Source organism: Sturnira hondurensis, unplaced genomic scaffold, assembly GCF_014824575.4.
Source record: "Sturnira hondurensis isolate 20B ecotype Veracruz unplaced genomic scaffold, ASM1482457v3 Scaffold0010428, whole genome shotgun sequence".
Lineage (NCBI taxonomy): Eukaryota > Metazoa > Chordata > Mammalia > Chiroptera > Phyllostomidae > Sturnira > Sturnira hondurensis.
Window position 1 is genome coordinate 1,029,467 of NW_028083059.1, and position 20,584 is coordinate 1,050,050.

The 20,584-nt window shown below is 38.9% G+C and overlaps 1 protein-coding gene across 5 annotated transcripts in view; it reads left to right on the top strand.

The window, feature by feature from the left end:
• Positions 1-20,584, top strand: part of CDK8 (cyclin dependent kinase 8) — a 138,174-nt gene that overhangs the window by 102,190 nt on the left and 15,400 nt on the right. For 4 of the 5 annotated variants that reach the window (XM_037058862.1, XM_037058863.1, XM_037058861.1 and 1 more), the window contains 2 exons: positions 15,345-15,402; positions 17,674-17,805. In XM_037058862.1, the coding sequence (XP_036914757.1) occupies positions 15,345-15,402; positions 17,674-17,805 (190 nt within the window). Of the gene's footprint in view, positions 1-9,454; positions 9,459-10,250; positions 10,256-15,344; positions 15,403-17,673; positions 17,806-20,584 lie in introns of those variants that run through there. The other variant, XM_037058865.1, reaches the window with a different exon arrangement.

Consider the following 20,584-nt stretch of genomic DNA (forward strand, 5'->3'; position numbering starts at 1 on the left):
ATACATTTATTAAAGCTTCCTACCCTCAGAACAGCTGGATTTTACTTTTCCTTTATACAGTACAGCTTTATTATAATTACCTATGTCCATGTTTAACTATTTAATTTACATATAATTTTTTTGCCTTCAGATTTATGTCATGCTATAGATACACTACTGTAAGTCATACATAATCCGAAGATTCCTAGCTCTCCATTCTAGAATAAGATGTCTGAATCTAACATTAATTTCAACTCTCTGAATTTTCAAACAATAGGCTTGTAATTCAGGTTGGTACAGTTTAAGATGCATATTTAATAAAATACAAAATGTGAACATAGGCTGCCAATTCTTTTAACTCTTAAAGTCTGTTTATATAAGCATCTTATTCCATTTCTAGTGAAGATCGTGTTTTGTTTTTTTCTGATTTCATAAACTAATAAATTATAAAATTGGAAGTCATTTTAGAAGTGACCTGACCATTCCCATCCCTTGCAGGATGTGGTCATGGGTTCTTGATAATATCTGCCTCGAGTAATCATCCTGTTAGTGCTCAACACGTCCAGCGGTAGCTGGCGTCCTGTCCTGCTAAGATAGACTTGTTACACGGCTGTAACCCTTACAAGGTTGAGGCACATATTTGGAGTTCATGACATTCATCCTTTGGCCTCTTTCTTTTGGTCTTCTCTTTTATTGTCTTTTCTTTGATTAACATAAGGTAGTAACATCAAATGTTGTCTGAGGCTTCATGCTGAAGAGGGAAATGGGAATCTGAAATTTTAAAGAAGGGAAAGGTAGGGAGAAATAAAGAACAAAAGGAAAAATTAAGAACAAAAATCAGATAGATTGAATATGGTAGGGAGCAATTAAGGATCTTATGTTTTATATCCCTAGAGAGTCATTTTCTACTATCATGAGTTAAAGGGGAAAAATTAGGCTCCTATTATAGTGGGCCTGAGATTTGTGTGAATCTTAGTTCCACCAGTTAATTATGTAATCTTTGGAAGGATTCTCTCCCTGTGTTACTTTCCTCATATATAAAATGGACCATACCTATATTGTCATCTTTCTGTTAGAGATTAATTTGAAGTATTAGGACACACAGTAAATGTCTGGCACCTAATAAATGTTCACTAAGTGAACTTTACTTCCACCATCGATTTCCCCAGGAGTTTAAGTGCTGTCAGGGAAGAAACTTTATTTTATTTACTGCTATATCATCACTGCCCAGAAGAAAATTTTATGTATAATAAAATGTATTGAATGAATATGTGGAGACTAGTCACCTCTACCTTCAACACAGATCTCAGATCAAATTACAGTAAGACCCTCCTATAACTCAATTTTGAATGTAGCCCTATTGTCCGTCCATTTGATCCCATTTACCTCACCGGCATCTCTTCTCAAAGAAGAGTAGACTGGAGCGCTTGTTTTCAGGGAGGAGAAGCTGCAGGGAGTGTAAACCAGGAAGGCAAAGGGCAGATGTGCAGAGACTCTGCAGTGCTAGCTCAGTATCCCTGGAACAGTCCCATAAATCAGGTGCCGATTGACAACAATTCTAAAATTCCAGCTGGGACATAGATTTCGATCTTCTAGGTGGACTTCCAGGACTGGGAGTTGTGTATGCTCACCTTGTTCATTTCATTAACTACTATTTACCCTACGATAATCTGACCCCCATGCCCATTTACATAGTTGAAATTTTGGGACTCCACTTACTACCTTGAGGCTTTGCTTCTCATCATTTCTATCTCTATTATTTTAATCCAGGCCATCTGGCTTAGTGCAGAAACTCCCAAGTGATCTTCCTAATTTGTAGTCTTACATCTTTATGATCTATATAGCTATAGAATGATTCCTCTACAAAGTAAATCAGTCATATTATTCCCCTACCTAAAATTTCTCAATAACTTCCCACCTATGAGACTGATACACTCAAAATCTATCCCAAACGTATTATATTATGTCTTTTTACTGCAAAGATTAGAAAGCTGAAAACTGCAGCATTGTTTTGTATATCGCTAAGAGAAAATATGCTGCCAACTCTACTGTCACACCACAGAAGTTATATGGCATAACCCAGTTATAGAAATATAAAAATTTTAAAAGGAAAGTGAAAATCTGAGTCTGTGAAATGCAGTTTTCTTGTCATCTCATAATAGAAAATTGCTCATGCGTATTTACTAGTACAGTGGCAAATAATTGAGGAGACCATCATTTCTGTCTATAATGAGAATTCTTAAGTTTCACCATTGTATGTGATATTTCTTCTGCAGTTTTGGTGGATACCTTTTGTCGGGTTAAAGATGTTCCTTCTATATATAATTGTTTCTAAATCAAGAATGGACTTTATTTAATGCTTTTTCTGCATCTTTGAGATGGTCATACGGTTATTTAATCTGTTAATGTGGTCATTTATGTGTATATGGTTTTACTTTGATGTTTTTTAAATTTTATTTATTTATTTTTAGAGAGAGGGGAGGGAGGGAGAAAGAGAGGGAGAGAAACACCAATGTATGGTTGCCTCTCCCACACCCTCCAGAAGGGACCTGGCCTGCAACCCAGGCATGTTCCTGACTGGGAACCAAACCAGCGACCCTTTGGTTTGCAGGTAGGCCTGCTCAATCCACTAAGCCATACCAGGCAGGATTTACTTTGTTTTTAATGTTGAACCATCTTGCATTAATCAGATTGGCACTACTTGGTCTTGGGGTTTGTTTTTGTTTTCGTTTTAAGTTACTATTGGATTCCCTTTGCTACCATTTTATTCCATCTATATTCACAAGTGAGACTGATCAGTAATCTTATGTTTGTGTACTGTCTTCATTCTGCTTTGTTACGATTATATTAGCTTTAGAAAATTGACTTTAGTCTCTGGAATAGTTTGTATGATATAGGAATATTCTTGAAAGCTTGGTAAAACTCATCTATACAACTCTGATTCTAGTGTATTGAAGTGGGGATGGATGCTTTAAATTTCTTTAGTAGTTATGGAACTATTCTGATGTTCTGCAAAATCCTGGATTAAATAAGCATTTAGAAATAAAATTCAAATTACTATAATTGTCCCTAGAATAGGTAGAAAAACTAAGTGGACCAGTAACTATAGAAGAAATAAAGACATTTGTCTAAAAAATAAAGGTATGTAGATAGTTTCACAGTTGCTTCAACCCTCAAGCAGCAGATAATCCTACATTATATAAACTGTTCTAGAGTGGTTAGTGCAAAATAAAGTTTCCTTAATAACTTTGTAGGAAGAAAGCATAACACAGAGACAAACCTGGTAAAGGTAATGCATATACACAATAAATTAAACTAGAAATAAAAGAAAATACACTTTCTTCTTAGTTATTATACACCATCAATTGAAAATTTGCCATTTAAGATACAGAGTTTGGAAGTATAAAAATACTCAAGTTAAATGTATATATTCACTGCATATGGCAAAACACATCCTAATGGTAGAATTCTTTGAAATCATACCATTAGGCAGAAATTATAGCTTTCAACCAATTGTTTGAAAGGCAAATAAAAAGCCAGGGGTGGGTACTAGATGAAAGAAGGTGAAGGAATTAGCTGAAGAACATGTATGCACAATTGATGGACATAGACAACAGTGTGGTGATGGCCAGAGGGAAGAGGGGCAAGGGCAGGGAGGAGGCAGGCAAAAGAAGGGGAGAAATGGGAGCATTTGTAATAGTGTAAACCATAAAAATAAAGTTTTTAAAAAATCCATTCACAGGTGAGCCTTTATCTTTGAGTTTCAAATTTAATGCCCCTGTGATCCTAGGTCAAATGATTCTCCAATGTATATTTTTACATTTGTAAAATGTATGCACAGCATATGAATAGATGCCTGTTCTGAATAAAAATAGATTATTTTTCTCTTTCACTGCCTGGCTTATTTCACTCAGCATAATGCTTTCCAGTTCCATCCACGCTGTTGCAAAGGGTAGGAGCTCCTTCTTTCTTCTGCGGCGTAGTATTCCATTGTGTATATGTACCATAGTTTTTTGATCCACTCATTTACTGATGAGCACTTGGGTTGCTTCCAACACTTGACTATTGTAAATCATGCTGCTATGAACATAGGGTTTGCATAGGTTCTTTGGAACTTACGTTTCAGGATTCTTAGGGTATGATCCCAACAGCGGGTCAAAAGCCAGTTCCATTTTTAGGTTTTTGAGGGAATTCCATACTGTTTTCCATAGTGGAACATGATACAGTGGAACCTAATCAACAAAACAAACAAGTAAGCAAAATACAGCCAGAGGCATTGAAATAAAGAACAAACTGACAGTAACCAGAGAGGAGTGGGGGAAGGGTAATATGGGATGATAGGAGAAGGGCCATTAAGGAACATGTATAAAGGACACATGGACAAAGCCAAAGTGGGGTAGGTTCAAGGGTGGGAGGTGGGGATAGATGGGGCTGGGGAGGTTGGTAGAGTGAGAAAGGAGACAACTGTACTTGAACAACAATAAAAAATAGTCGATTTTTTTGTTTTTTATAGTTTCAATACTCTTTATTATTAAATATTTTATTGTTGTATTACTGTTGTCCCAATTTCTCGTCCTTTGCTCTCCTCCGCCAAGTCCACCCCTCACTCAGATAAATAGTCATTTCCCACCCTGTTGCTCATGTCCATCAGTCACTCAGACATGTTCCTTGACTGGTAGTCTCTTCCCCTTCTTTCCACTCTTATCCCCCTCCTGCCTCCCCTCTGGTCGCTGTCAGTTGGTTCCTTGTTTCCATGCCTCTGGTTCTATTTTGTTCATTTGTTTATTTTGTTCATTAGGTTCTTCTCATAGGTCAAATCATATGATATTTGTCTTTCACTAACTGGCTTATTTCACTTAGCATAAAACTCTCCAGTTCAATCCATGCTGTTGCAAAGGGTAGGAGCTCCCTCTTTCTTTCTGCTGCATAGTACTCCATCGTGGCAATGTACCAGAGTTTTTTGATCCACTCATTTACTGATGGGCAGTTAGGCTATTTCCAGCATTCAGCTATTGTAAATAATGCTGCTGTGAACATTGAGGTACATAGGTTCTTTTGAATTGGTGTTTCAGGATTCTTAGGGTATGGTCCCAGCAGTGATCTCTCTGGGTCAAAAGGCAGTTCCATTTTTAATTTCTGAGTAAATTCCATACTGTTTTCTACAGTGGCTGCACCAGTCTGCATTCCCATCAGCAGTGCACTAGGATTCCCTTTTCTCCACATCCTCACTAGTTTATTTATTTATTTATTAAATTTTATTTATTTGTTTATCTTTAGAGGGGAAGGAGAGAGGGAGAGAGACATCAATGTATGGTTGCCTTTCGTGCGTCCCCTGCTGGGAGTTGGCCTGCAGGAAACTGGCCTGCAACCCAGGCATGTGCCCTGACTGGGAATTGAACTGCGATCCTCTGGTTCGCAGGCCTGTGCTCAATCCACTGAGCTATGCCTGCCAGAGCCTAGTTAATTTATTTTTTAAAAAAGAAAAACATCAAGACTATCCAAAAGTCAGATGAGAAGTGCTATTAGCAATAAATTCACTCAACATACATATGTGCAGACATACATTGTGTATAGAAACATTTTTCACAACTCCAGTTTTATTAGCAAAGTAATGCAGTAGTATTGAGGATATGCCATTTCTTCCAATTAAGTGATAGCACTCAATTGGGCACTGGCAGTGAGTGCAGTGTGGTAGTTAAGAGGATGGATTCCGTCTGCGTTTGCACCCTAGTTTTAATAATGATGAATCAGTATGAAGGGTTAATATAAACTAACTCACTTAGTTTTTTTTGGCTTTGGTCATCTTATCTATAAATTGGGCTAATAATACTTACTCATTTAGAGCTATTATAAGGATGAAATGAATTAGTCCGTGTAGTGGACCTGGGACATAACTAGCATTCATGTTGCTGTTGTCAATTGTTACTGCCCTGCTTAGAAGTTTTTACTGAAATTTCATTTTAAACATAAAAAGGACATTTTATTTGCAAAGTAGACACTGTATTAACTGGTCCCCAGTGTACCTCTGCATATCATGCTGTACCTACAAATGCCTTTTTGAATAAACCGAGCTAGTTTCTACTTCAGAGCTGCCTTCTTTTTCCTTCTGTCTAAAAAGGTACTCTGAACCCCCTGCTTACATAACACATACAATAAGTAATTGGTTCCTCTGGGTTGTTCTTTCTTCTCCTTCAGGTCCTTACTTAAATGTCATCTCAAAGAGGCCTTCCCTCACCACTTTATCCAAAGTGGTGTCGTCATTTTTCCTTCCTTCACCATGGGGTTCAACGTAGGATCCCCTGTAGTTTCTCTTTTATAGATTTGTTATACTTTATAATTTTTATGTATTTGTTTATCTTCTCTAGTATCTGGCTTTTCTGTGTGACAGGGGCCATGTCTACTTTTTTACCCACTATATCACATACCAAGGATGGTACATGATGTGCCTTCATTATGTTGAAGAATGAAGGCTAGCTACTGTGACATAAATTGCAACCTAGAAAGTAAGAATTGTAAACAACTTAAAAGTATTCATTCCTTTTAATCCATCATTCCTACCTTTAGTAAATTCTTGTAGGATGTCATGAAAAATTGTGACAAGGCCATCACAGCATTACTGATAATAATGATAAATTGAAAAAATTATTACATGTAACAACTAGAAAATAAATGAGCAAAAAAGTTATTGTGTAGTCACATAAAATTACAGTAACTTTAAATAATGTCATAATGTTAGAAAAAGCAGACACAAAATAGTACAAGTAAGAAACTGTAAAAAAAATCAACAAAAGAAGGTATACCAAGAAAATTGTGGTCAAAGCTGTATAGTGAATTGTATTAATCATACTGAAAAAATTAACTTTTCTAAGACCATGTATTATGTTCTAGATAAAAAACGTGTTATATTTTAAAGTATCAAAAGACTTAATAAAAATTGTGTGAGTACTTCACACTATGTTCATATTTATACAAAAGAGAAGAAACTACTATACAGCAGTAATTTCTGCTTTAATTACAGCTTTTATTAAGCAGAAATACTGTAGTAAAATTTGGTATTAGAGGTTTAAAAAACTACAAATTTATAGCTCTGAAGAAAAAATGAAAATGATTAAAAGTTTCCTTTCAAACCTCTTTCACTGGATTTCTAAATTTGTAACTTAACTCCTTAGAATATTGTACTAAAATCATTTTTTAAAAAATGACTGAAGCCTACCATTCAAGATGGCAGCATAGGTAAACACAGCTCATCTCCTTGCACAACCACCTCAAAAGTACAATTAAATTCTAGAACACCCATCACTCAGAACTGGCAGAAATCAAGCTGAATGGAACTACAGAATTAAAAACCACATTCATCCAGACTGGTAGGAGGGGCAGAGCCTCAGGACAGGCTGATCCCACATCCACATGCAGTGGATAAAAATTAAAGAGGGCTGTCCCAGGAGCAAGGAGTCCCAGCCCCACACCAGGCCCTCCAGCACAGGGCACCAGTGTCAGGATCATAAGTCCCCGTAGCTTTTCGCTGAGAAAACCAGCGAGGATTGAGTCAATGGAAGATAATTCTAGAGTCCTATGCAGTTTCTTTGAGAGAACCCACACACAAACTTACTCAGACTCCCTCCCTCTGAGCTCCAGCACTGGGTAGCAGGTTGTAAGACACCAGTGGCGTACAGGGAGGAACTGAAGTGTCTGACATCAAGGCAATAGCTGGGGTACAGCTGTCTCCCAAATGGAAAGGGGGGAGCCACAGAGCCATCAGGCTGGTGCCACATCTGAGACTCCATCAACCCAGCTAACAGTTTTGCCCTGCCCTGGAGGTCCCCTGAGGCTCTGTCCCACCCAACTTGCAGCTGTTAACAGTAGCTTTTCCATATGAATGGTCTTGGTTCAAGCTTAACTACTTCATAAATCCTTTCAGACAAGCAACAACTGGCTCAGGGAGCCCCAAGTGCCTGCACCTCTTGTCAGTGGCTCCAGCCCTAGATTCACAGCTTGGTTTGCCAGGGAACCTTCTCAAGCCCAGCACATGTAGCAGCCGTCTGTGGTTGCTCTGTAGCTCAGGCAGGGTAGTCCTAGGCAAGACAGGTGGAGGCTCATTTTTGGCCTACACCACCCAGGAAATGTCAGGGCCTGCACATCCAGTGGAGCACCACCACCTTGCCCCTGCACAGCTGACCCACCATGGAAGGTAGAGGGTGGTGGTCAATGGTCACAGCCAATCCTTGCAGCTGATTGGCCTGGGTAAATCCCTCCCATTGATTTCCAACAGCACCAAGGCTGAACTACAAGAGGAGGATATACTGAGCTCACACACAGGCACACCTCAGGGACCCAGCTTGACTGATAGGACAGTCTGTGCCACTGGACCCTAAAGGATATCTACTGCATTAGGCCACTATCTACCAAGAGAGTGAGTCATAGCAGCTCTACCTAATACATAGAAACAATCACAGGGAGGCTGCCAAAACAAAGAGACAAAGAGACATGGTCCAAATGAAAGAACAGATCAAAGCTCCAGAAAAAGTGCTAAACAAAAGAGAGATAAACAATCTGTCAGATGCAGCGTTCAAAACACTGGTTATAAGGATCCTCAAGGAACTTAGTGAGGACCTCAACAGCATAAAAAAGACCAAGTTAGAAATGAAGGATACAATAATTGAGATAAAGAACAATTTACAGGGAACCAACAGTAGAACGAATAAAGCCAAGAATCAAATGAATGATTTGAAACATAAGGAAATAAGAAACAACCATGCAGAACTACAAGGAGAAAAAAAAGAATTCCAAAAAAGTCAGCATAGTATAAACAGCTTCTGGGACAACTTTAAGAAATCCAACATTCACCTCATAAGGGTGCCAGAGGAGAAGAGAAAGAGCAAGAAATTGGAAATCTATATGAAAAAAATGATGAAAAAAAACTTCTCTAATTTGGTGAAGGAAATAGACATGCAAGTCCGAAAAGTGCATACAGTCCCAATTATGATGGATGCAAAGAGGCTCACTCCAAAACATATCTTTAAAGATAAAGAGAGACTCTGAAAAGCAAGGGAAAAGAAGTTAGTTACCAGAAGATTGCCACCTGGGAGGAGGCAGGGGAAAAATGGGTGAAGAGTTGAGGGGATTGAGAAGTACAAATAGGTAGTTACAGAATAGCCGTGGAGATGTAAAATACAGCATAGGAAATGGAGTAGCCAAAGAATTTATACTCATGACCCAAGGACGTGAACAGCGTCTGGGATTTCCTAAGGGAGTGGTGGTTGCTGGGTGGAGGAGGGCAAAGGGGGAAAAATTGGGACATCTGTAATAGCGTAACTGGGATGCCCTGTCCCGTGGAGCTCTCCCAGCTGCCACGGATGAGAATAAGTCATCCCAGACACAATCTGTTGTTCTGGTGGGAAAGGGGGTGGCGATTCCCTCTAGTGGAGAATGCCTGAAGCCCTTCTCTGAAATGGCATTTCTTGGGATCAGTTTGCACAGGGGTATACAATATGCCTGCAAAGTTCATCAATCAATGTCTAAATGCCATCGTTACAGAAGACAGGTATTGTTTGTAGGTAAGTTGAAGGAACACAGAGATCTGCCTCATGTCAGATGTGCTGACACCACAGGTTGTTAAGACCTGCTTCCTGAGATACAGAGTTCACTCCTTCTGCTTTTGGACTTAGATAATCTGATTCATGACAACAGGGCTATACAAAGCAAAGCAAACCTCAAGGGATACAATGCATTCTTTAGGCCCGATCTCCCAAGGAAACCCTCCGTGCTAGCATTGGGTCATGCCTGCCGCCAGCATTCCTGGTGTTCTGGTACACTTACAGGCCTCTTTCAAGGCCTTGCTCATGCGGGGCTACAGTATCCGGTACTACACAAAGTGGTCCCCAACACGTAATCAATTAAGTATAATGTAAAAATTACTGAATATATGTCTATTTAAGCCTTTGCTTCCTGAATTTGAATTTCATATGTATGCTAGTTAATCTTTGCAGTATGTGTTATAGTACGGAATGATTAACATCTCTAGTCAAAATCTTTGAGTATCTAGAAAGTTTGCTGCCAGGTTGAGTTATTTAAGGTGTTTGATATTTGTGGAAATTTAATTCTGAACACATCTTGGATAAAAACACTATGGTTACTTACCATTACTTACCAGATTGCTGTCTCTTTTTTATAGACAGATCAGAAATCCGATTTTCCTACTGATTCAATGTCTCCATTTTGCCTGGATACGTTAGTAAATGTGTGAGAACCCCATTTCCACCCTTAGAATAAAGAGTTGGTGCAGTTAACCTGATGGACAAGGTACCACTGTCTACTTACACACCTCGGTCAGGTACCTCTGATTGACAGTGAGTTTCCAGATCAGCCCAGCTTCTCTGTTCTTTCACAAGAAAGAATTCCTTGTAATCCTTACTTTTATCAGAGTTGGCTCCTTAAACGAAACCGGTTTGCTATTCCTGCTGTATGCCAAAATCATCAGTGTACCATTCCTCAGCATGTCAAGTTCTAGAGAACAGGAAACCTCTGTAAGAATGGCTGTTTTGCCCTGGCCGGTGTGGCTCAGTTGATTGTAGGGTCGTCTGGTAAACTGGAAGGTTGTGGATTCCTTCCCAGTCAGGGCACATGCAGGTTCATTCCCGGGTGTGAGAAGCAACCGATCAGTGTTTCTTTCTCACATCCATGTTTCTCTCTCTAAAATCAATAAGTATGTCCTCAGGTGAGATTTAAAAAAAAAAAAAAGAATGGTTGTTTCTGCAATACAAAGATCTTTCTTCAAGAAATACCAACGCATTGGTTTTGGTTTTGGTTTTGGTTTTTTGGAGTGTAACAACAGAAAACAAGAAGGAAAGCATAGTTTTTTTTGGAAGAAATAATAAGATAAGGATATCGTAGTTTCAAGGAAACAAGTATACCTCCAATAAGTATCTCATTGATTTCTTTCACTGTTCAGCCAGCAAAGAACGACATTTTATAACCGTTTCTATGCCTGGCATAGCTGTACTGGAAGGTGTCCCCATTGCATTACAATACTTCTAAGCCATGTTGAACCTCTGCTCTCCACAGCAGCATCCACAGTTGGATGCAGTAAACGCCTCATCGCGGATCGCCAGCAGAGCTGTGTTTGTTCTCTAGGGTGAATATGTTTGATGGCATTGTTGCACGAACTGTCACCAGCTCCTTGGAAGTTTCAGCTCTGGAGCTAAAACTGCTACCACATTCTCCTACTGACAGATAAAGAGAAAAAGAAAGAAATGTGCTTTTTGGAGAATATTATTTCAATGTGGCATTAAGTACTAAAACAAAAATTATCCATCAAGCCTTTTGAAGCTTTCTTTGTTATTGATTAAGCAATGAAACAAATGAAGAGTATTCATGCTCATTTTGGACTTTTTGCCTTTTACTAGTGAGATTTCCATTAGGTTACACTTACAAAAGAAATTTCGTCTTGGAATTGTCAACTAATCTAAATAGCATACCCAGGGGCTCATGGAATGCCGCCGTAGAAAATAGCACAAGGAGAGAGGGAGCCATTGTTTATTAAGTAGAGTTATTAAACACTTAAAACCATTCTCGTTGTGACTGCATGGTATATCAAAACTAAATTTGAATTCACTTACAGGCAGAGGTACATTTATTTTAAAAAACTTTAAATTTTATTTTTCAGTTACAGTTTACATTCAATATTATTTTGTACTAGTTTCAGGTGTATAGCATCGCGGTTTCACAGTCATATACTTTACAAAGTGTTTCACCCAATATTTACAGTACCTACCTGGCACCATACATAGTAATTACAATACTATTGATTGTGCTATTCCCTAAGCCATACTTTAGGTTCCCATGATTATTTTGTAACTACCAATATTTACCTTTTAAATTCGTTCACCTGTTTCACCCAGTCCCCCAACTCCTCCCCTCTGGCAGCCGTCATTCTGTTCTCTGTGCCCATGAGTCTGTTTCAGTTTTTGTTTCTTCTTTTATTTTGCTCTTTAGATTCCATGTATAAGTGAAATTATATGGTATTTATCTTTCTCTGACTTACTTCACTTAGTGTAAATAAGTCAGTCCATGGATGGACCCTGAAGGTCCATGCATGCTGTTGCGAACAGTAAGCTCTCATATTCCATTGCATGTATGTACCACAACTTTTTTGTCTCCTCGTTCATCGGTGGACACTTGGGTTGCTTCCATATCTTGATTATAGTAAACAGTGGTGCAGTGAACATAGACAGGAGTGCACATATTCTTTTGAATTAGTGCTTTTGGTTTCCTCAGACATACGCAGAAGTGGAATTGCTGGGTCATACAAGGCAGTTCAATTTTTTTAATTTTGAGGGTCCTCCATACTGTTTTCCACAGTGGCTGCACCAGTCTGCAGTCCCACCAAGGGTGCACCAGAGTTCCCTTTTCTGCACATCCTCGCCAGCACTTGTTTGTGAATTTATTGATGATAGCTATTCTGACAGGTGTGAGATGATTTCTCGTTGTGTTTTTAACTTGCATTTCTAGGCAGAGGTGCTTTTAGCATTGCCTAAAACCTGCTTCATTTCATACCATAGGCAGTGAATTGCCTAGCAAATTAATTTTTAACTAACTGGAACTCCAAACCCTAGTAACTAGACCAAACCTCAAGAAAGAAACTACCCCCCACCAATACTCAAATCCAGGTTTGAAATTGGACCAGTCCAGTAAGTCTAGAATGGAATGACGAACAAAAGGAGTTTTTTCCTCTTTGCCCAGTAGCAGGCTGACTGATAACTACCATCCCAGGGCTTGTCAGATCTGGGCCCAGCTGCTGAATAAGAAAGCCAAAAAGAGAGATTTTTTTTTTTACTCCATCCAACTGGAAGTAGGAGGGATGCTCATTTATACTTGTGCTTTTGCCAGATATGGAGATAATCTTTTAGGATTGAGTATTCTAGCGCTAGAAAAATCCATCACAGCAAATCAATTAACTTGTAACTCCCTTCTGGAGGAGGAAGTGGGATTTGGGATGTGAAAAGGTCTTTAACTTTTAACTATGTGGAACTTTATAGTTTAAATTGTTTATAATCAGAATGTGTTCATGTATTACTTATGTCACTAAGGAGTTTCGAAAATCAGACTTTTCCAGGTAGCACAGAAGAAAGGTCTTTTGGCCAGAAATAATGGCATAGCAATGATAGAGCTTCGAAAAGTCCAGTCACAGAACACTGAAAACACGCGTGGGGCAGGAGCAGTGTGAAGTGGTGGGAAACAGGGCCGGAGAGATGGGTGGGAAGGAGCTTAGAGGGGCCTTGCTTCCCGAATAAGGACTTAGGGTTCTGCTCACAGCTGGTGAGGCACCAATGAAGTTGAAAGAATATTTTAATAATAATAACGAAACATGGCAAAAGCATTCAAAGACATTTTTGAAAAGTTTCATCCATACCTCTGTCTCATTTTTCTTCTGATCTTACTGAGCACTTTTTAAAAGCCTAGTTATAATCATAGTTTATGTTTTATTTTGTGTTCTGCTCTTTTCCCCTAATCTTCTCATAATAATTTGTTGTTACTGTGGAAGTTTAGGCAAAGGAGTGACATGATTCACTTTGTCTTGCAGGAAGGTAACCCTGGCATCAGTAAGGAGCACAGACTTGGTGGGAAGAGAATCAAAGTGGAGTTAAAGGGGAGGGGATGTGTTTAAGGATGTTTAGGGAGTCCTGCCCTGGAGAAGAGGATGAGGAGAGATTTCTAGCACAAACACGAAAGTACCCTCCTGAGCCCACATTGAGTTGAAAGCAACCCTTTCCCCTCAGCCAAATAGAAAAGCTGCCTTATTCCTCTCGGAAAGCTCCCCTCTGCATCCCGCATGTTATACTCGTCTCAGAAGTCCCGTTTCATTTTAAAGAAGGCGGAGCTCTGAGAGTCTCTGCAGACACTACCCCAGTGTTAGTCGGTTAACAGTGCGCGGAAGCGTGGGGCTCACAGGGCGTGTTGTTAGTGCCGTACTCCCTTTTGGTACGTAGCCAGTGACCTCAGCGTCAGTGTGGTGATGACAGAAGTTCTGCAAATTTTTTCTTGAATCATTATCATGGTTTTTGCAGTAATACATATTAATTTAAAAACTCACTACATGAGTTTTTAAACTAATTTAAGAGGAAGGGAGCACTAGCTGCTGCTCTCCCCAGTCTTGCTGATTATACTTAGGGCGGGTCGTTAATCTCCCGGGTGCCTCGCCTCCTCACCTTAAAAACGTTGGAATTGTTAACCTCTGACATGTATAGGCTATCACTTGGGCCATATCTTTTCTTTTTGTTGGGTATAAAAAGTAATTTTGCTCCTTAGTAGTTGATAGAATAATGTACTCTAAGGTACATTCTGTCGGTCTAGCACAGGGACTATCACTAGAGAAGACTAGGGACGCCTGTGAATTAGATACCACTAGAAAGAGCCTTCATGAAAAGCTTCGGTTTGATTTTAAGGTTGCTTTGATCAATAATCAAAAGGCATTCTCATCTAGTTTCACTTTTATACTTAGCAGACTGGTCGAATTAGGTTAGCAGGATGAATGAGGTATGAGGATGGCTTCTTTCTTCCCCTCCCTCCCCCCTCCCCCTCCCTCCCCTCCCCCTCCCCTCCCCCCTTCTTCCCCTCCCCCTCCCCCCTTCTTTTCCTTCTTCCCCTTTTCCTCCTCCTTCTTAGAGAGGTACCACCTTCGATGTTAGTACAGTAGACACCACCAGAGTAGATTTTAGGTGACAGTTAATTCCGTGTATTTTTAGAGATTCTAAAGCTTTGAAATGTTATTTTCATAAAATCTCACTTGAAAAATTCATATTCCTTTTTTATTTAAGAATAAAAACCTCAAAACCATTCAGGTCATCAAAAATTCCTACTACTTCACTAACTCATTTAGAAAAGACTTTTTAAAGTTGATCTTGCTATAATTTTTTTGTTTAAACAAAGGTGCATACTTTGCTATTTCCAAAAAAGGGTAGCAAGTAGCTCCTTCCCTAGAATTAATTTGCTGCTTAGTATTAAGTCATCTTTGAACATGTATTATTCCTTAAAGGTGCAGGACATTTTATATAATTAGAAGAGTTAAAAGGAACCACAGCATCCTAACTTTGTGTCAGAGGATCCGCAGCTGTGAAGGCAGCTGATAAAGGGGCTGAGGAAAGCCTCGGCTCTTGTTTGGAGAGAGGCACGGCCGCGTGGGCCTCCCTGAGGGCTGTGTACTACTTTGCACACGCACGTAAAGTTTCTTGGGTGACTTTCTGTATTTGATTTTAACTTTTGAGTAAATGAGGTTTTTTAAAAGGTGGATTTGTGTTATATTGGCATATTGTCTATCTGAAAGAAACCAGTACTGTCTACTGAAAAAAAACACTATTTTGTTTCCACAGAAACCTGCTAATATTTTAGTTATGGGTGAAGGTCCTGAGCGAGGAAGAGTAAAAATTGGTATGTTATATCTTTGATAAGTCACAGCGTAGCACTCTTTTAAGACGTTTGCAGGCAGCTCTATCACTTCTAATTTTTGCTTTAATAATATGCATATATTCATGTACCTCCATATGATCAAAGCCATTTTTAAAGAGTATACATTAAAAGTAAAAAGTGTTTCATACTCTTAAAGGTGTCAGACAATCTGTAGATACTGAAGTGTTCTAATTATAAAATAAGCCATGCAAGTTTTCTAGAAAAGTCTACCTTCATTAAAAATAGCCTGCAGAGATGAGTGGCTTGTAGCTAGCTCACCTGTAGGCCCAAGGGCGTACAGCGTACTAAGTAGTGAAACCGTCAGTGTGTTCACCTGAGCCAGATTAGACGGAACACATGCCTCTGGTGACCTCATCGAGAATAGGAATGACAAACCAGGAAGACCACTGAGGCCAGGCGGGTGTAGAGCCATGGGTTCTGACAAGCCTGTCTTGCAGCAGGCTTTTGCCTGATGGGAAAAAAAATTGAGCATTATGTACCTTGGCGTGTTTCTTAATAGCTGTTTTTTAAATATCAAAATCTTACCTATTTTTGGTCTGATAACCTATAACAATAGAACTAAATTAATTTATCCTAACTGGTTATTGTCCTTTCCAAGTTATGTTTGTGACATTTATTTAGTTTCTCCTGTGTGTGAGTAGAAGAAATGTTGTCATTGAATTGTATTCATTTAAAGGCAGCAGGATTGTGGGAGTATTTAACAAAGTAAATAGTCATTTCCGATGGCATGACTTCATTTGAATGAGGATTGGAGTTGATCTGTACCACTTTCCAACAAAGAAAAACACAGGAGCCCCTAACTCTTCTTCCCTGCCCCCGGCTATGGATCCCCCAGGTTTCACTTCCACTTTTAATTGGACTCAAAATACTCTTTTATGCTATAAACTCCCCAAATTCTTAGTAGTGGTAACATCTGATGTACCTCCGAGTACTCCTAACCCTTGACATCCCTGGAGAACCAGGCCCTGTTCATCCTCTTGTCAAATGACTGTTAAGTCCTCATGTGTGTTTTTAAAGGATTTTGTCCCATCCAGTTTGGTGGCATCAAATTCAAATGTAAATTCAAAGCATGTAAAATATCAGAGACCAACCAAACAGTAGTTATGCATGTGTACTTGACCCTAAAATTTGGGGAAAACATATATTAAGATAATCTCTTTGGGAATTATATTTCTGTGTAATGTGTATAATGTTGGCAGGTTAGGGGGGCACTAATGGCTTAAAAAGCATTCACATTTAAGACGAAATAATTAGTCTTCTATAACTAGTACTTAGCAATCTGACTCATGGTTTTAATTCTTTACCAAATTTCTGTGTTTTCTTTTAAACCTCCATAATTAAGTACATTATACTAGGGTCTGCTTAATTAAAAATGTATATTAGAAAAGCAAAACTAAACAAATGGTGGAAGCATCTTGACATTTTTGAATTGGTGGCATGGTAGTGATTTTTATTTGTGTATTTGGCAAAAGATATGCATAATAACACATCACTCGATACTAGCAAGAGCAGAGAGGTGCAATACACACAAGTTTTGCCTTTGCCGAGATCACAGTTTAGCAGGACGAGCAGCCAGGCCTGAGCATCTGCTGGCTGAGCCACGCTAAACTCCAGGAACTGTATCTTATCACAGCTCCAGCTCTGAGATATGAGTAATGGCATTTGTCAAATCACTTAATTTCTTCTAACCTCAGTTTCCTTATTTGGAAAGGAGGTGATCAATTGACTTATATGACCTTTAAAGTATTTTCCAGCTTAAAAAAATACTACAATTCTTAAGTTAGTAAAATTCAACCCAAATAAGGGGGAGGAAAGAGTGGTTGTATAGTCAACTGTTGATTACCCCAGTGAACATGCTTATTGATGCAATAATGGGAAGCCTTACTCTGATCTAATTTCTCAGTGCTTTTGACCAATGCAAAGAATGGAAATGCAGCTTATGCCCCTTTGGTGGTATGACAGATGGAAAGAAATCTGCCCAGAGGAGTAGGGTCACCCTTGACCTCTGGCAGCACAGCCTGTCTCTAACCCAGCTGAAGAGTGAGTGACAAAGGTTTGCAGAGAATAAAGATCTCAGCCTTTAGGTTTTGTGGGGTTTTGTCCCAGAATTCAGCACATTTTTAGTATCTTACTAAATACCAGTGGTAAAGATAGAAAAATCTATTAAATTTGTTGAAATCTACTTAACAGGCTTTTATGTTGTTTGTTTGTTTGTTTGTTTGTTTTTTACAGCTGATATGGGCTTTGCCCGATTATTTAATTCACCTTTGAAGCCTTTAGCAGATTTGGATCCAGTAGTTGTAACATTCTGGTACCGAGCCCCAGAATTACTTCTTGGAGCGAGGCATTATACCAAAGCTATCGGTGAGTAGAACTAATTAAGATTCCATGACATTTGAAAAGTGGTTTTGTTGTTGTAAAATATATAAATTTCTATATATTTTTAAATCAAGTAACAGAAAATTATAAAAGTGAGAGCAAATACTAACACTAACCTAAAATTCTACCTAGAAATATTATCATTAGCATTAGGAATTTACCATTCTAGACAGATCTTTCTGATAGATAAATAGATATTAAAAATATTTTAAATATATGGGATCGTACTATGCATTCTTAATAAAAGTATCTTAAATTTAATTTTACTTGAAAGGAGAAATAAGCACAGTAAAATTTTTAAATCATTGAGCTTCAGACAAATGATTCTTTTAAATATTAGCTCCTGAAAGACCCTGTTAAAGTTAAGGGAAAAAAGGTGTAGTTTAGAACATTTTAATTCACTTTTAAAGTTTTGAGAATACTGATTCATTCCCTATTATGAAGTATTAGGAAATTAGTGCAGTTGTACTTTTTCTCCCACCTGCCTCTTCATTTGTAAGCTGTATTAGTAATACCATTATCATCATTAGTATTACTTCTTTGTTGAGGACTACAGCATTTATTTTGTTTGCAAGCCATAATTCCCGTGGTTTATACTTAGGTCATATATTGTAACAGATCCAGTGTTCAGCTACCTCAGTGCTTTGGCTACAAGTTTCTTACACGTTTTTCCTCTTTTTACCTTCATTGCCTTTATTGCTTACTTCACTTGTTGTACGTTTTCCAGGATGGCATTATACCCACGTTTCTTTTTTGGATGACTCCATCTATTTGGATGTCCTCCATGTTTTGCTCTTTTCTGATTTGGATTTCATCCTGGCTTTTCTTTCTTTTTCCCTTTGGTCTGGATTGAATCTACTTCCTCTGGATTTCATGATCTCGTTCCTTATTTTGCTATAGCATATTCCCAAGTAACCGCCTTTGGAAAGATGTCTTAGAGGTACATTTTCTAGTTCTTGTATTTCTGAAAAATGCCTTTATCGTACTTGACAGTTTGGGCAGGGTTTAAAGTTCTAGGTACAAAATAATTTGCCTTCAGAATTTGATGATACTCCATTGTCTTTTAGCATCAGCATTGCTAATGAAATGTCTCATTCCAACCTTATTCTCGTTCACTGGTAGATCACCTGAGGTTTTGTCTTTCTGAACACAAAATAGGGTTTCTCATCCTCATATTTCATGGTGAAGTGCTGGCGGCCACTTGGCAGACACAGTCCATCTATAGTTCATTCCCTATATCCCTACCTCTTTGTCTCCTAAACTGTGTAGACAGATGTCGAACTTCTTGGACTGAACCTTTATACCGCTTTTCTTCTCCTGTTTTTCTGCCCTTGTCTTTTTATTTCCAAGAAGCTCTTCTTATCCTCTGATTATTAATATTTCATCACATCTTGTAATGTTTTATGGAAAGAGAAGGTTCTCAAATATCTATTAGGTGGTGATAACCATGCCTTTTAATTGCTTGTAATTTGCTGTATCCTTGAGTAGTTACCTGTTTTCTGTATAGGCACTTTTTTATTGATATGTCTTGGTCGCTTCCTTCCACATGGCAAATATTCTTTAACTGTTTGTTGATCCTTGATTATCTGTCTGTATTTAAGAACCTGATTACAAGAAACTACTTGGGGACTTCGTGTACATAGATCACAGGACTTCACTTCAGGGTGATCCAGCAGAGACTTGCCCTCAGCTGGGGAAACCCTAAAGGCCGGTGTGCACAGCAAATCTTTGAGACCATTCAGATTCTTTAAAGGAACAGTTCTCCAGCTTTTGGCCTAATCTATGTACACTGTCACCCCGAGCCCTAAGGCAGTGGGGAAGCGTGCTGAGAAGAGGATCAGCTCCTCAGATACAGTTGACCCTTGCACAGAGCAGCGGTTGGGGCAACAACCACCCAACTATCAGAAATCAGCATATAACTTGTTGGCTCTCTCACACTTGGATTCCCAACCACAAATATATACAGACTTTGTAGTTGATATTTTGAAGTACAAAATATTCCCAGAGTTGTGCAGGACAATGCTACCTCCCACTTAACAACAATACTGTGGCCTGGGGCCTTCTCTGAATTGTTACATCTGCCTTTTGTATTCCAGAAATATTTTTAAATGCCTGCCTATATCAGGTCTCGACATGGCCAGTCTCTTCTCTTCGTTCAGATCTTCAAAATACTACCTGTTAACAGAGAAATTCCTTGATCACATAATCTAAAGTAACCACTCTGTCTTCCCCATCACACTTATTTTCTTTCTTTTTTTTTTAAGATTTTATTTATTTATCTTTAGAGGGGAAAGGAAGGAGAGAAAGAGAGAAATATCAATGTATGGTTCCTCTTGTGAGTCCCCTGTTGGGAACTGGCCTGCAACCCAGGCATGTGCCCTGACTGGGAATCAAACCGCGATCGTCTGGTTCGTAGGCCCGCACTCAATCCACTGAGCTACACCAGCCAGGGCCACACTTATTTTCTTGATAGCACCGACTAGTGCCTAAAGTCCACTTTAGGCATAAATGGATCGGCCCGGCCTAGCTGTTCCCATTGTTGGCCAGTGCCAACACAGTACATAGTGGGAGTTTAGTACTCTTTTGAGTGAGTGAATGAATCTTGGCCCTGAAGGTCGTCCTTATTCCTGTAGGTTTGTACCTTTATTAACTATGTTGCCATTTCAGTGCATGCTCAAGGCAAAAGGAGAAGCCTTGTGATCATTTCCACATATCAATCTTGAATCCAACATGTCTTTTTTCAAAAAATCTTTATGTTAAGTAA